Raw genomic sequence first — 18,230 nt, 5'->3', positions numbered from 1 at the left:
TCGAGAAGGTGGCCACGGGCCGCGTGGCGAAAGGCGGCCACCGTCGAGTGAGAGCCACTGGAGTCAACACACAATGAGTCAGCCTCGTGAGCCATGACCAATCCACTGATGGATGACGGCCTCGGCAAGTCGTCGACATCCCTCGCACGGCTCTGCGATGCAGTGCTGGCAACTTTTAAGCATCTGAGTCAAACTTTTGGAAATAAGTATAAATACAGGCAATCAATGTATTTGCCGTTTAATACATAGTAATTAGTAAATTATAGCTTCAATAATAAATGATTGTTACGCCATTACCGTTCGAGCTATAATAACTCTAGATCGCTGTTAGAAAAGCTAAATACGTCATTTGTATTGCTTTACAAGTGTAGTGTAATATCGTAAGGATAGTTCTGGTGTGGATTTAAATTCAAAATGTCACAGTATCGTGCTGGATCCAGCTGGTCAGCCAATCATCATGCATATTCTAAACAATACATCGATAAGAAGGTGATCAATGCGTACGAGCGCAGGAATTAGCCCAGACGCATGAGTCCCACGCTTCAGTGAGTGATGTCTTTGGGCGACCCTCTAGGGCGATTTGCAACAACTCGACGAGCGCACGGAGCCGATTTCACCAACGGCTCGATCGAGGTTCAAAATCCTGTTCCTCGGCCACCTGTGATTAAACGTTGTTCTCAGGTGTGGCGAGTTGATGGTGCCAGTCTAGTTGCCAACGACTGCCCCCCAAACCCCGCCGATTAACCCCCCCCCCTCCCCCTATCACGTTCAATTTGATTTGTCATTTTAGTTGGCTCAAATGCTGCTGTGTTGCAGCAAGGGGCAACTCGCAATCCATGCTCGCAATGCAGAGGTCGACCGGTTTGATCTCCTGGCATGGCAGTTAAAACTAAACATTGCATGACTTCCTCTTAATCTCACTTAAGTGGGCTAATGTACGGTTCTCGGAATAAAAATGAATGTTGGATTGAAGAGCATTCTATGTACGGCATGTTCAATGCGTGTCCCTTGGTGTGGAATAAATGTATTATTAATAATAATAAATGTATTAATAATAATACATGTATTAAAAATAACAATAATAAATGTATTAATAATAATAATGATGACATATATAATGAGCCAGATTTCGCAGACAAGTCAATAACTCAGTGCAGAGCCAGTGCCAAAGACTGCTCGAAAACCTGGCCCAGAACAGACAGAGTAGGCCTTTAGATGTTATTCTTGGTTCTTTCGGTAAAGTCACGTAGAAGGGAAATAATAAAATAATCAAAATTAAACATCATAATTTTTTTTTAAAAACATTCTCACGACGTTTCGGCTACAACACGAGCAGCCGTCCTCAGGTGAAGAAACAGAGCTGTTGGAAAGACAGTGTCCCAATGAACACCGCCAAGCTTGGCAGCGTATATTTAAGCTGGGTCGGGGGGAGGAGAGCGCCTTGACAAAGGAGTTTACATATCAACAGCGGAATTAAGCATATTGATGGAAAATGCAGATATGGGATTAGTCACTCCGTGTGGAATGTATAGCTGGTGGGGGGGGGGTCTCAAAGTCATATTATGCTAGTGTATTATGTAGGATTAGCAGTGATAAAGGGAGGAAGTAGGATTAGCAGTAATAGAGGGAGGGACATTTTAATCGTAAGGAGCCGCAGCAGCCAATCCACCGCGTATCAAGCTCGTGCATTGTGTGGGCAACAAAAAAGTCAGAGTGCATATGATGTTGCGAACGTGCAAAGGGATATAGAGAGAGTTCCACACCGAGGGAGCGACAGCAAAGAGCCGACACGAGGTTGAACCAGTTGGAGACCTCGGAGTCCGAAGCAGATTTTGAGTGAGGCTGCTGCTGCTGCTGCGTAGGAATCTACCGTGAGCCATCGGTGCAAGGCGAGAGTAGTGAGGCGAGGTGTGATGGAGAACCGGTGGTGAAGGCGCGATGACAAAGGCAGGCGCGATTTTCATCTGAATTCAGGAGTAGTTCTGCAATGTCATCTTCCAGGGCCGTACATGTGGCGCACTGTTCGCTGTGACTGTTCAGAATGTGAGTTTCTTTATCTCGTGACGTGACAACAATGGGGATCATTTGGAGAGACTTTTTTTTCGAGTAAAAATAAATACCCAAATTCTTTTACAATATGGGAACCTCATTTGCCAGTAAAAATATAATAATTGGTTTTTTACCCTTCTATCTGGCAACAATGTATTTTGTTTGTATTATGACTGCAGGTATTGCGGTCTATGTAAACATGACTTCTTGTAAAAAAGGTGTCAGTTTTGTTGCCAGATAGAAGGGTAAAAAAACAATTATCTTCTTTTACAATGTCAATTCAAATGGCATGCGCCAACTGCTATAGATAACCAGGTCGGGGCGATGATGTTTGTAAGTGTGGCACGGTCTGTCAAAATTAAGTGCCATCACGCTGACATTTTTTATTCTTACACAAGTACATCTTGAAAAGAACATTTTGATGAAGTGCTACGTGAAACCAAAGTCACATTCTTACCGACGCTTATCGTAACCCCCCGTTGCCCGATAGCGGAGGTGGGGGGAAAACTACCAATTGTTTAGCAGTTGATGCACGGTTTAATAAGCTCAGCTTGACGCTTCATTCATCAGACACAAGTGGTATGCACTCGCTTCTGATTTCAAGGGCGTTGGACTTGTGGAATCTAACGATATAAACTTTGTGCGTGGGCTATGTTGTTGGGAATGAGGTTAATCGTGAGCGTGACACGTATGCTGATTGCAGATGATACATAAAGTTTCAAGATTTAAAGAAACATGCACCGTTCTCGCCGCTTAGTTTAAAAAAAAAATATTTTCAATACAACTTTTACTTGAAGTTCTACAAGTAGAAGTTGTATTATAAAGTAGTGGTACATTGTTAACATATTTCACACGTTCTCAGCTTCAGCAACAAACGATTTCCGCCCACAAAGTCTGCAGTTGCTTTCCACTCTGGCGTCCGTTTTATCGACTCCCTGACACTGTTCAAGTCCAGGCTGACTAACTTTATATTGTTAATATATTATAGTAATAGGTTTTTACCCTTTCAACTGGTACAAAAACTGACACCTTTATGTAAAGGATCATGATCCCTTTTGTACCAGTTGAAGGGGTAAAAACCTATTACTATATTTTGTCACTGGTAAATGCTTACCCCGAGCTCTCAATACTCTGATAGTGCGCTGTTTTTGAGTTGTACGCCTTTTGGCGTCATCTGGTCCAACACCAATGGAGACTGGGCTCTAAGAAAAGCTGTCTCGGGTGTGGACCAATCAACTTCAAGGACAGTGCATGTCATTTTCATTATCAGAGTTGTTTATTTTTGTTTGCATTTTGACTGCTTGTGTTGTGATTATTGCAAACATGATCCCTTGCATAAAGGTGTCAGTTTTTGTACCAGTTGAAAGGGTAAAAACCTATTACTATATTTTGCCACTGGTAAAGGAGGTCTCATAATGTTAACATATGTTTTCTCCTTCCAACTACTGACCGCCTCTAAGTATGACATCAGTATGCCAACGTTTTGTCCGTACATTGTCTGAGGTGCTGCTGCATTTCGATGCAATATCAAATGCAAATCGTCAACTCAATCTCGATTTGCGCTGTGCACCTTACGTTAATTAAATGCTTCTGAGAGCGCTTTACATGAATAAAAAGGTACAATAATGTGTAACACACAATATAAATAAAAAACGCAATATATTTAGTTTAGAAACAACAAAGCAAAATACAAGATACAGGTGCAGCACTGCAATTGCTTGCTCATACCACTGCTGGCAGAAGGGGCCTTCACTAGATGGAGCTCTAGACAGCTCCTCAAAGGGGATATTTTCGCCTGCTTCTCCACATTGGCCTCACATCTTGGAAGAGATCAAAACCAATGTCACCGGGGCACACACGTCACCTTAGCGACACACACGTGGCATCACACTGCCGATGGATGTGACGATGTGGTGGTGAAGCTGGATCCCCAGTGGGGCGCGTTGGTGTGCTGCATCGGTATGCTGCATCGGTGTGCTGCATCGGTGTGCTGCATCGTTGTGCGACATTGGTGTGCTGCAGTGGTATGCTGCATCGGTGTGCTGCATCGGTGTGCTGCATCGGTGTGCTGCATCGGTGTGCTGCATCGGTGTGCTGCATCGCTATGCTGCATCGGTGTGCGACATTGGTGTGCTGCATCGGTGTGCTGCATCGGTGTGCTGCATCGATGCGCTGCATCGATCAATGGACACGAGGAGAATCCCCAAGACAGAACATTAGTTGACAAAACACCATTCACCCTCCAATCAATCAATGGAACAATTAATTATGCACACTTCTCGGCAGTTATGACTGTAATTAACACTGCCTCGTAATCCGTCACAATGGAGAGCTCTGCTTGATTCGGATCTCACGCACCACGGGCTAGGGCGGCACTTTATTTACCCTTCTGCGAGACCACGACGACAGTTCCATTAAATGTGACGTTGAACTGACGGGGGTGGTTTTTTTGCTGGTGTCGGAAGGCCCCCCGTGATGGGGAATGAATAGATTTCACTGCCCTCCCTCCGTTCCAACTCTCGCCATATTTCGTGTTCAGTCCCTTGGCCAATTACCCTTGCAGACTACGTTAATCAGTCTTGGTGTTTCTGGGTCTTGCCAAGCAACAGCAATTAAAAACACGTAAACATTTCATTTGAGCGAGAAAAATTGAACCAATTCCAGATCAACTAAATCATATTTAATTTGATATACCCAGCCTGCTCCCCAGTGCAACGATGGTGCACTAGTTAAGTGTACCGTGCTAAAAACATGGCAATCTAAGTTATATTATGGCGAACACCAGCGGTGGTGAGATGTTAACTACCTCGCCTGGTATACAGAAGGCCGTGGGTTCGATGCCGACCCTGACGCCTGTATCTTTGGAGTCTGCGCGTTCTCCCTGTGGTCGTGTGGATTTTTCTCCAGCCACCTCCGCTTTCTACCTCCACGTTTAGAAACACGTGACTCCAGCATTTGACTGCTGCTATAAATGTCCACGCGAAAAGCCACTTCGTTTGACCTATCATTTGTGGGTGGCCAGGTCGCTTCTGAATAAAAGAGCTAAATATAGCTCAGTGGGCCTTACATGGGAATAAAAAAATAGTAAATCGTTTAGGTCGTCCTTCAACAACAACAAAGCACTGGCCACAACGGTGACCATTCCCACGCCCCCCCTCCCCATCTCTCACCGGTCATCCCCCTGCCAGGACGGGTCGCCGAGCAGGAGGTCCCGGAGGCGGTAGCGCGGATGCAGGGGCGGCACGCCGCTGTCGGGCGCGCTCATCCCGAGGCTGTCGGGCGAGAGAAGCAGCCCAGCGTCCGGCACCGCGAGCGGGGCTGCGGCGCTCGGCGGCGGTGGCGGCGCTTCCTGCTGCTCCTGCTGCTGCTGCTGCTGACGATGCTGATGCCGATGGCGACGCTGATGATGATACTGCCGCTGCTCGTGCGGTAGCGGTGGCGATGGCGGCGGCACCAATATCGACACCGACTTGGCCGACGGCGCCGGCAGTGAACCCGGGGGCAGTCGCTCTTTCCGCCTTATTGGCGCTTTGGACGATGAGGACGTGGAAGGTGCGTGCTCGATCACAGACGGCGGGGCCAGCGGTGAGGATGACTCTGTAGGTGCTGCTGCAGGCGATGATGATGATGATGATCCCGCTGCAGCCGCCGACGTTAGGAGGGATGATGAGGATGCGGATGCCCGAGGGAGCCGCAAAGCCGCCTCGCCGCCCGTCTCTTCATCGGACCTCAGCGAGTACCTACGCAAGCTGGGGGGGGGGGGGGGGTGGAAGAACACACGTTCGTGATGACACATGGGCGCAGTCAGAGTAATTTGCTCTGCACGCCACAGCGACACGCGCTGCTCTCGATGGAAGGCGACACGTGTCCCGCCGTTAGGGCTTCGGAACGAGTCGGAGGTCGGTTTCGGTGGATAGAAACTCAAGGGCAGCGGCAAGAAACTAGATGTTGTCTGTGCGCACTTGAAGGCATAAACCACCCACATCCCCTATGGACACACAGTGGGTGTTAGTATCGCCATCATGGTATTTAATACTGCTGATCACAGCAGAGCCCTACGCACCATCATCGAACGGCCCGCCGTGAGATTGGAGACGACCACGGGGAAGGCACCGATTGACGTGGACTAAGTGCGATTGAGGCTGATCTTCCACCAGTGTGTACAACATTCTTTGGCGCGTGTCGTGACGGGTACTCCAAGATCCAACCGTGTCCGTCCAGTGCTCGCCGAGCGACATTGGCTTCCGGTGGCTGAACGAATACATCGTGAAGTCGCACTCAATATTCACAAAGTGCTTGCCACAAATGAACCACAATACCTTGCTGATGTCGTCAAGGAGCATAAACAATCACGCGAACTCCGGTCATCCTCGCAGCGGCTTTTGGCTAGCCATCGAACAAAAACGGTCAGATGCACTTTTGCGGCCGTCTGGAATGTTCTTCCTTCCGATATTCGGAAGCCACTGGAGCTACGCGATTTCCCATCATTTAGTTTGAAAACTAATTTCTTTACAACTGATTTTTGTGTTTTCGTTTGTTGTCCTTCCCCCGCACCTCCTATTAGCGCGGCTGGCTACGTACGGTGCGAAAGAAGTTCAACGTACAGACGTACATACCATGGCCTTGGCCTGCACTCAGCACTGTGGCGAGCGCTGGGTAGGGTCGCCTGGCAGGGTCTCGTGGGGTCCCCTACGCCCCAAGGGGGTTTGCGCCCGATGACGACGATGATGTCCGCTCATCTTTTGTCCACATTTTCAAAACCAGCGCGTTATTCCTCACTCAACATTTCATGTAACGCTCCGAGGCTGACTGAGAGTAGGGAATGTCGGCGTAAGGCACTAACACTAGAGTATGAGTGATGCCGACCCTTAATAATCTAATTGTACACAATATTTACTTTAATCATATCAACAGATGCATAACCGAAAAAATATTTGAAAATAATGGCAAAATAATTCCCACAACAACGGTCTGGACTGTTCCGACTAAAATTAAGCAATTGCTATGATTCTTTATCTCGCTGGGGAAGCAAGTTAACTTGGCTCTGAGTCAGGGGTGTTCTAATGGACTCAAGAGACCATTAAAAGGCATGGCCTGATGTTGTTGTTCTTTGGGAAAAATAACGACACCGGCACGGGTGCTTGTGTGCAGAGGTAGATAACAAGGGCCCGAAAAACGCGACGCAGCAGCGCGGGTCCATTTCCCAAGTACCAATTAACATGCGATATTTTGTTTTAAATGTGATCACAGCAGTACGTTCACAAAGAAAACAACAACATGTTTATCACATTGACGTCCTTCTTGTCGCTGTTAAGAAGAGACCAGCAGGTCCTTAGATCACCCCGTCACAGTTTCTAGGGCTACGATGCTGCCAGTCGTCGTTTCCAATTAACACGCCTCTGCCAAAAAAATGGGTCGCGCTCAATGGGATGGCTTTTTAAAAACGCGTTCTATCGTCGCGATCTATTTTGCAATGGAGCAGCATGCTCCCCGCTCTCACTCCGACGAGTGCTTCTTCTCCTAGCCGCTACGATTGCCACTCCTTGACCTCCTCGCATTTACACTTCATCTTCGACCCGCTGTGCAAGCAACCCCCTCTTTGTCCAGCTCCTTTCCCTGTTCCCATGGGCAATTGTTAGGTCTATTCTCTGACCTAATCTGTATTGGGGGCACGACAGGCTGCCGAGGGTCCGACCCACAATGTCAGTTTTGTTGACCAGTTTACGAGAGCTCTTTGGGCATGCTCGATATTGCTGCCTGGTCATGCCCGGCTTTTTAAATCCCTCCCCATCATCTCTTCTCCTACGTTCTTGTAAACTGTTGCTCGAATCTATAAATGTATTGACTCCATAAGAGAGTTTTTTTGGGGGTTGTATCGCCTAAATATCAATGTGTCGTTAAACACAACACTGCTCGACACAGACAATTAGTAAGGTTTCTCGTGTAACAAAAATATAAATTCGTTACTAGTACAGCACACCGGTGTGTGTTGGAGAGTAAACCCACAACATGTACAATTCAAGTACTCTACAACACACCAGTGTGCTGTACGAGTGACGAATTGGCATGTTGTGTTTACGTGACAAACCTTACTAATTGGCTGTGTCGGGCGGTGACGGGTTTAACGACACATTTACATTTACGTGATCCAACCCCAAAAAAACACCTCGACTATGGATAGTATTGGTCGAGAAAGCCTACGTGTTATAATATATTGACTTTTCGAGTCAAAGTTATTTTCCTGCTCAAATGGCTCTCAAGACGGTGCTCACCTCCCGTTCACATTCTTGAGCCAGTGGTGGAAATGCCACGTTCCACAGGAAAACGAAGATTGACGTCCCCGCAAAGTGATACTTATTTTAAAGGCCTCGGAGGGATGATGAGCTGAGTCAACCCCCTTATCAGGATTTGGAACTGACAACCTTCCGATCGGGAGCCACTCTCTTTACTCCAGCGGTTATACCTTCCGTAGCGCTGTTTGTTGCAGACCGCTGCACATGTTGGGTTTTTGGGCCCTGTGCTCAGCAACTGTGATTGAAGCAATGAGAATGAGAGATGAGTGGAGCTATATTCGTGGCAATTCCTATTGTGAAATGTTAAACTTAAAACTTTCGTGACTGCAGGAATTCATATTCTTGATTCTCTCCGTAAAGTCACGTAGATAGAAAATGAAAAAGAAAATAACAAAAATAATATAAACAGTTTGCTTTTGGAGGCTAACCCCCCCCCCTTTCCTGATGACGACCGCTTGTGTTGCGATTGAAATGTCGTGGGGTTTTTCTTTCTTTCTATCTACGTGACTTTACCGAAAGAACCACGACTATTTTAAACCAGTGCTACGTAAGGACCAGAGCCGCCTGCTTCTAGCCTTTCCTAGCTGAGCATGTGCCCCTGAAAAAAAAAAAGAATCTGTTTATATCACCGATAGATCTGAATGCTGTCTTGCAACTCAGCCGTGATGCGAGACTCCTTCATGATCTGCACCTGCCTTGTATTCCACATCCCCAGAGAGGCAATGAAGTGATACAGCGACAGGCAATTCTATTTAGCTACCTATCTAATTCTAGATTTGAAGCTTTCGTGACTGCAAGGATTCATATTCTTAGGTTTTTTCGGTAAAGTCACGTAGGTAAAAAATTAAAATTAAAATTAATAAAAGTAAAGCAAAAATCAAATAAAATTCACGACGTTTCGGAGGCAACACAAGCTTCCGTCTTCAGGTGGAACCGTCGTGCTGTGACGGTTCCACCTCAAGACGGAAGCTTGTGTTGCCTCGTGAGTTTTATTTTGATTTTATTATACTTTTATAATATTAATTTAAAAAAATTTACCTACGTGACTTTACCGAAAAAAATCTAAGAATACCTATCTAATTTATTCAACAACAACAACAACAACAACAAAAATCCACTCCGCATATGGAGAATATCATGAACGTTCACGTTCATGGCGGCACCACAGTGGCTAACGCGTTTCATCGTGATCCCAGAAGCCTGGGTTCAATTGTTGACTTTGCATCGTTGGTAAATTACCGGTGTGTGATTCTCGGCCAGAACGGTGCAGAACGCTGCTCTGGGAATGATTTCGGCATGTTGCGTCCACCTCGCCTTATTTCTATCCCACCACACTACGTCAAATTTATGAAATATTGGATGAAGGCCCTGCCCCCCCCTCCACACCACCCACTATGCGGTCTTGGGTGTTGTCTAACCATACCTCACCGCGCTGGTCAGTACAAGTTAATGTAGGGGGAACCCAGAACCCGTGCTACTGATGCAAGCCGTGTCTGGGAGTTGAACTCAGCTTCACAAGTTGAAAGTGCAGCGTGCAACTGGCTGTTGTGTATTGTCTCTGTGTGTGTGCACTTGTATTGGAGGAGCTCAGCCTTCTGCTTGATTATGATGAGCCCAGTATTTAATGTTGGATGGTGCCTCTATGGAGACCTTGCATATCTCATGAAAGACACAACGCACACAGCAATCGAGTTCGTCCAAAAAACTGTCGTAAGATTCTCAAAATTGTACAATAAGGTTATCAGACCTGAGCTTGTGGAATAAATTATCCTTTTCCATTCTTACAGTGCAAAGTGTCTCCAAAAAGTCCTTACCACACAGTAATAGTAGAAAACATTTAGTTAACATTTCACATTTTTATTCTGTCACATCAGATTTGTAGTACAGAAATAAAAAAATAACATTTTCTAAATCGCAAATGGGAGTTGGAGATGGAGGGCGGTGTGTGGATGAGTGGCACGGTGGTTGGCATACTGCGCTTCCAATCTGGCAGACTGAGCTGAATCGCTGGCCATGGGGAATATCTGTGGAAATCTGTGAAAAAGAGCTTCATAGCTCATCGGATTCCTCCAGTATAAATACATATTTTGACTATGAAAAGATCAGTTGCAAACGGTATCCGCTGTGCGGTATAGTTTGGCCCCGAAACCCCTGTGACCAACATGGCCTGGAGAGGCCTTCATTGGACATGGGGATTTAAAGAACAAAAAAAGGGCTGGAAATTAAAATGGAACAAATGAGATGGACAGAACAAGACAGTTTGTTGTCCTTTCTTGTTTTCGCATCTTGAATGAGTACGGTTGACTAAGTATGGTTCGAAAGAAGTTCAATATATTTTTTATTTAAAGCTTTCGTGACTGCAGGAATTCATGTTCTTGGTTCTTTCGGTAAAGTCACGTAGAAGGGAAATAATAAAATAATAAACATATAAAACAAGAAAATTATCACGACGTTTCGACTGCAACACAAGCAATCATCATCAGGTGTGAAATCCACAGCAAGAAAAATAAAAAAATAAAGAAATGTTCTTGCGGTGGATTTCACATAGAAGAGAAAATAAATAATCGATTAATGCGTCAAATCGTTAATCCATTTTGTGGCAGTTCATTTTAATCGTTGAGCAGTCGACAAAGAGCTGTAAATTATTATAATTTGTTTTCATTAAATACCACAGTGCTTAAGAGACTATAGCCTCCAGCGGAACACTGTGACATTTAGAAAATTAAATTCAGTGGCCTTGGGCGTGTGTTCTCTCGCACCGCACGCAGGACGCTTTATGACCGTGTGCTCGGCACACTTATCGGGTGACACTTGGACCAACACGGTAACAATGCCCCCAGCTGTGACAGTGCAGCACAGAGCGCGGGGCCAGAACGCCATTAGCCATGCACTCTCCGCACAGACACAAGTTCAAGTTTGTGTCATGGCCAAAAGCCGTTGATGCCACAACCGCACTTCGCCAGAGCTCACGCGACCTCCAAAATCTGCCAGGGCAGAATCCCACCAACTGCCATTATGTATGTATTTATGCTGCTGAACTTCTTTTGCACCGTACGCAGCCAACCATGCTAATCGGAGGTGCGGGGGGGCCAGGACAACAAACTGACATTCGGTGTGATCCCTTGGTGTGCGGTACTCATCGAGACCACTCCAGTATCCCGCCTTGGAAACCGGCAAGCACGGATGAATGCGGGAGGTGCGTTTTGGTGCACGCCGACGCGTCGTTCAGGGCATCGACCCAATCCATTATTTTTAGATTTGAAGCTTTCGTGACTGCAAGGATTCATATTCTTAGGTTTTTTTCGGTAAAGTCACGTAGATGCATAAAAAATTTAAATTAAAATTAATAAAAGTTAAATAAAAATATAAATAAAAATTTATTATTTAACTTTTATTAATTTTATTTTTTTATCTACGTGACTTTACCGAAAAACCTAAGAATACCAATCCATTATGTTTGCAGGGTACGGGAGCTGAATGAGAACATCCCTATACCACGTGGGTTGTGCGAATCGTTTGGCCATACTTCACCACGCTGGTCAGTGCAAGCTGGTGAAGGTGGGGAGCATAGACACGTGTGTGCTTAGAAGTGTCGTGACACAAACCGGGTGTTTAAAAATAAAAAAAATGGTACCATGATGTAGCTGCCCACCCCGAGCTATACATGCTCTGATACGTGCATTGTCCTTGTACTGCTCGCCTTCTGCCGTTCTCTGGTGTGACACCGGTGAGACTAGGCCATAAGGAAGGCTGTCTCTGGTGTAGGACAATTATTCTCAAATACAATGCATATATTATATTATTGGTTCTTTCGGTAAAGTCACGTAGAAGGGAAACAATAAAATAATAAAAATATAAAACAATAAAATTCTCACGACGTTTCGAGCAACACAAGCATTCTTCATCAGGTGCTTAAAAAAAATCTTGCTGTGTTTTCACAGCTGATGATGATTGCTTGTGTTGCAGTCGAAACGTCGTGAGAATTTTATTGCATTTATATTTGTATTATTTTATTGTTTCCCTTCTACGTGACTTTACCGAAAGAACCAAGAATTTGAATCCCTTCAGTCACGAAAGCTAAAAAAATGGATATATTATCAGAGCGTGTTTGTTTGCATGTTCACCACAAGTCCGCGTGGTTAAATCAGACTTAATTCCATGCAAAAGGAATATATTTGGTGTTTGAACACCTTAACACCTGTTTTATTGCAAGAAGTGCTAATGCATATTCTTTATTTTTCAAACGGGATCGTTGCTGCGTGCCGTTCTACCAGCCTGCCGCGTATCAATGGCTCGGGCACGTTGTATACACTGGCACCTGATGAGATTGGGCACATTCATCGACTCACGCTCAGACGCGTGAGTCAGAGTTCTTGCCTCAAAAAAACCTCCTCTGTAAAGTTGAATCACTCCAGTTATAATCACTCCGAGTCCCGATGATTCACTCACCCCCCTGGGCAGTGCAACGAATTTTGGTGATGAGAGACCGCAGAAATTTCGATTTAAAGCTTTCGTGACTGCAGGGATTCATCTTCTTGGTTCTTTCGGTAAAGTCACGTAGAAGGGAAATAATAAAATAATAAAAGCAAAACATAATTAATTATTTTATTATGTTTTATTTATTATTATTTTATTATTTCCCTTCTACGTGACTTTACCGAAAGAACCAAGAAGAGAGGCCGCAGGTTAATGATTGTGCTTCTTCTTATAATGTAGCGGGCTCTAATGCCTGCAGGATATCCGTCACGTAAACCCATTAGAAACGCCAAATACAACAATCAAAACGATTCATATTCTTAGGTTTTTTCGGTAAAGTCACGTAGGTAAAAAATTTAAATTAATAAAAGTAAAATAAAAATAAAATAAAAATAAAAAAAACTTGAAGACGGAGGCTTGTGTTGCCTCCGAAACGTCGTGATTTTTATTTTATTTTTATTTTACTTTTATTAATTACGATTTTTTACCTACGTGACTTTACCGAAAAAAACCTTAGAATATGAATCCTTGCAGTCACGAAAGCTTCAAATCTATAATCATAACGATACCGATAATAATGCAACACAATGACGACTCATTTACCAATCCACTGCTGGATGGATGGCCTCCCTGCACCATGTCGGTCATGGGTTTGTTTTGACCATACTTCACCGCGCAGGTTAGGGGTGACGATAGGGAGGCCGAGGAGAAGTTCGGATATCACTTGGCACTGAACTGCAGCCAGTAATCTTCTTGGTTCTTTCGGTAAAGTCACGTAGAATGGAAATAATAAAATAATAAAATTCAAACATAATAAAATCATTCTCACGACGTTTCGGCCACAACGCAAGCAGCCGGCCTCAGGTGAACAGACAGACCTGTTCTTCACCTGTTCTTCACCTGAGGACGGCTGCTTGCGTTGTGGCCACAACGTCGTGAGAATTATTTTATTATGTTTTATTTGTATTATTTTATTATTTCCATTCTTTGTGACTTTACCGAAAGAACCAAGAAGATGAATCCCTGCAGTCACGAAAGCTTTGAATCGAAAAATGCAGCCAGTAATTCATTTCAGATTTCCCCTGCTCTTTGCACAGTACGCTGACCACTACGCCACCACCTTTAGGGCAATTTGGGACTGACTCCATCCTTCATCGATATATCCTTGCAGTGGTCTCTCCACTTCCCTATATCCATTACCGCCTCTTCTCAACTGATGATAGCTGTACAACATGCACGAAGCGATAAAGACGCAAACGTAGATCCTTACATCTGAAATGTGATGCACGTGGCAGTAGCTGAAGAATCAATATTCAGCCGCGGTCACCAATTGCAGAGAAAAAAAAGTCCTGCACCATAAAACATATTTTGTTCTACTCTTCATTCTCCTGAATTCCAGCTGCGAGAATTAAATCACCAATTTGTCTGTCGTGCGCGCTCCGTTTTGTGCATCAGAGATCATACTTAATTTGGAGCTTTCGTGACTGCAGGAATTACTCTGTGGTTCTTTCGGTAAAGTCACGTATCAAGAGAAAATAATAAATTAAATACTAGCATACGACGTTTCGATTGCAACACAAGCACTCATCATCAGGTATAAATGAAATAGAAACACAAATCTAGTATACTTAGAAATGTAATGTAATACAACAGAGAGTCGGATAACATAACAGTCAACACCCTACCTGATTGATTACGTTCTTCCTGACAATGCTAAATTTGAGAGAGAGATAAAACACAGAACCGGAGACATATAGACAGACATATAAGTAGAAACAGATATCACAGAGATACATAGAGAGAGAGAGAGACATAGGCACACAGAGAAACCACGCCTCTGTGTCGAGGCCTTAAATAGAGAGAGGGGGCGGGGGCGGAGAGAGAGGAAGGTGTTAGAGAAATTAGCATGTCAATGAGTGGCACGCTGCAGAAGCTTGAAAAATTAGGGGACAGGGAGAGAGACACACTGAATTAAATAACCTAGCAAAATTTCGAAATGTAATGTAATGCAGGGATCACTTGAAGGCATCTCAGCGGCAGCTCAACAGTGTCTGCTTCAATGGGCCGTTCTCTAAAACGAGTGGGGCTACATCGCTCTGCGGGAGAGATCGTAACATGACGGCGATTGCGCAATCAGGATATTTGCATATTTACATATTAATGCATTAATCGATCGAATAATGTTCACCAACAACAAGTGACGGTGTGTAACCTCACGCATTGTTAGTGTGGGGGTCCTCAACATCCATTCGACAGGGTTAAGAGTCTCCATAGGATGACCGCTATTGACAGCATTTAACATTTAACAGCGTCCATCCTATAATTACTGCAGTCTGAACATTTTTTGCCACATTCCCAATGTTTATTCCTAAGGCAACGCAGCTGAAAAAATGCCTCCAGTATGCGCACAATTACACCCAACGAATTTTAAATTACTCCAATGCCTTTGTTTGCTGGCACAGTCAGTATGTTTTTGACAGCACAAGTTAAAACTCAGGAAACGATTTGAAATAGGGCAATGCATCTTGATACTGCGATGGCCTAATTAGTACTTGTTTACGGGTGGGCATGAGCTCTGGGGCACAATTTGCACGCGTTATGCAACGGCGATGTTGATGTATTATTAAGCACAAGAAAGTCACATACTCACATCGTCATTACTTTCATTTCCACCACCAACAAAAGTACAATTGGCAACGTTCACCATTACTACTACTACCGCAGTTGAGGTGTTCATAAATTGTTTTTATTTCATAAAGTACCGAGGAATTGGAGTTATGTAGGCCACGCCGCGGCCATGGTCTACCTTTGTCTTAACAGTGGTGATGTGTGTTGAGCGCAGTGAACTCTTTCATGCTGAGGCGACCTAGGGGTTACAATTATAATTGGCACTGCAGTATTCCCTCGTTATTCACGAACTTGCTATCCGCGAATTTGGCTATCCACGAATCGCACCTACGCGAACTATGCACGACTGCATCAAGGCAGAGAGAGAAAGAGAGAAAGTGATGACATAAAGTGATAAGAGATAAAGCAATGAGATAAAGAGATAGAGATGACTTCTCGAAGCTTTAGAGGCATCTGCAGACTGTACGATATTCGGAGGCCAATATAATTATCCGCGAAAGCTGTTATTCATGAGCATCTACGGAACGTATCTCTTGTGAATAACGAGGGGACAATGCAGTGTTGTTCGTCGCAATCCAAAATTCAACTTTGGTCGCTGAGATCATATTGCAGCATGCGAGTCAATACATCACCCTTCCCCCAACGCACACACATGACCACGAAGACAAACAGCCTCCAATAGAGCCACAGAGAACGTTGAGGCAACTGCTGTTAGCGAGCACCAAACGAAGACGACACAGAGACAGATGTGCAAACACAAAAAGACAATGTGGGAAGAACATGAGCCATTGAAACAAATGATCAACCGCTGCATGCAGATGTTAGCTAAACGAACACAGATAATTAATACACGGTGAAATAATTACAGTTTCCAATTGCTCAAACAACATGTGGGTAATGCGTGATGCGCCTAAGATAGCGAGATGCATCTGGATGAGCTGGACTTTCTATATTTTTTTACGTAACATTAATCTGATGGCACTCGAAATCTAATTTCATTCAGGGCCTTTACGACATAGTTTCCATCATTGGTATCCTACAACGCAGGGCTTGACGTGTCACTATAAAAGCACGTCGAAGAGAAATTCACTTTTTTGGTGTTCATGTCGACGAACGAGCTTGCAACAAAATAAAATCACGAGAACAGAAGTTACGCGTCAACGAAAGACACACGCATGAAACATGCTGGCCATACGCATGCATGTTGAACGTCTTTCCCATCGTGCATAGGCAACCGTGCTAATCGGACGTGCTGGGGAAGGACACCAAACTACGTTTGCCGTAACATACCCGCAAAGTGGTTAAAGCATTGCACGTATATCTTTGTACATGTACACACGTGTATGTGTTCACAGACAGGTAATCATGTGTATGTAAAACCACGCCAATGTCTCTCCAATTCAATATTCATACGGCACAGCTCGTTCCATATTCACTGGATGTCCTTCACATCTTCGCTGATCTTTCGTGTTGCGTAGCTTACATACCGCAAAGCCAGCAAAACCTAATCCATTATATATACAGCTGTCTATAATTATGCATTTATGCAGTATGTAATGTATTCTAAAAAAAACGCATCAAACACATTTAGTCTATCCCAAACGTGTGTGTGTGTGTTAATACACCCTCTATTACACACTGCTGCTTTTCCCCCTACCCCAGTAACAAGCACTCAAAACATCCTCCATCACATCACACGGCACACAATGCAAGGGCCATTTCTGCTTCACGGCCAACAGTCAAAGAAAAGGTCGGTAATTGAAAGGAGACCAAAATGCGAGTTAAGTAGATACGATCGAACGGGCATCACCACAAGCATTTCGCGCGCGATTTGCGCGCTGCCGGCCGCTGTCCGCGGTGCTGAAACAACGCGAGGCATTTTACCACCCCGCCCCCCCCCCCAAAGGCAACCCCCCCGCCCCCCAAAACAAATAAATGACAGCAAGCACTTACATCGGGAAGAGAAGGAACCCCTTCCCTGTCGGGTGATACGACGAGCATCCTGTCACCATGCCGCATCTATGTCTCCATATCGGAGTGGGACCCCCGTGCGAAAGAACCCTCGCTAATATCGCGAGCGGGAAGAGGAGGTGGTGGGGGGGAGAGTGTGTGTGGGGGGGTGTCTCCTACCGTCGAACGCTGTACGCCGTACGCTCACCGTCACCTCCCCCACCGCCGTTACCCCACTGCCCCGCCTCCCTAACCGCTTCTGTCCCTGGGCATTGATTTTTTTTGTTTCTCTCTCTCTCTCCCCCGTTTTTTTTGGGGGGGGGGGGGGCATTTGTGCCAAGCCTCCCGGCACGTACGCAACGCTGCCGTCGGCCTCGGCTCGTGACGTCACGCGGAGCACGTGGCGAGTGGAATCCTCTCGATGCGCGCTGCGCTCGGTCGGGTGCAGCAAGCAGCCCTGACCAGATGTGGGGGGCTCAATGCCGGTGCCCGCAGCCCCCCCCCCACCACCGCTTCCCCCCCCCCACCCCCGTGGCCACTGATGGAAATTTGAAGATAGCAGGATGGGCCACAGAATGTGTGTGGGCACCAAAGGCAATCCATGAAGCGCATCATCTAAACGCTGCCCAATCTGTCGTGGCCGAGTGGTGGAGCGGTGGGACGGCCACCTGCTTGTGGAAGAGGTTCGTGGATACGATCCCCGCAGTCGCCCCGGTTAATGCCGTGGGTGCGCTGTGGATGTTAAAGATCCCGCGCGACGTTGTTCAAAAGCAAAAATAAAGAAAAGAGTAGGTCACGTGTTCCCCGCGCCCTTGTCCAAATGTGAGAAATCAC

The 18,230-nt window shown here is 45.4% G+C and overlaps 1 protein-coding gene across 1 annotated transcript in view; it reads right to left on the bottom strand.

Annotated features, from left to right (window-relative positions):
* The window catches only part of LOC144948360 (potassium channel subfamily T member 2-like), a 226,558-nt gene that overhangs the window by 163,967 nt on the left and 44,361 nt on the right, over positions 1 to 18,230 (bottom strand). The window contains exon 2 of the mRNA XM_078877787.1: positions 5,220 to 5,798. Coding sequence (XP_078733913.1) covers positions 5,220 to 5,798 — 579 coding nt within the window. The remainder of the gene's footprint in view (positions 1 to 5,219; positions 5,799 to 18,230) is intronic.

This window comes from Lampetra fluviatilis, chromosome 49, assembly GCF_964198595.1.
Source record: "Lampetra fluviatilis chromosome 49, kcLamFluv1.1, whole genome shotgun sequence".
Classification (NCBI taxonomy): domain Eukaryota; kingdom Metazoa; phylum Chordata; class Hyperoartia; order Petromyzontiformes; family Petromyzontidae; genus Lampetra; species Lampetra fluviatilis.
The sequence above is the reverse complement of the archived record's forward strand: the minus strand, read 5'-3'. Positions and strand labels throughout refer to the sequence as shown.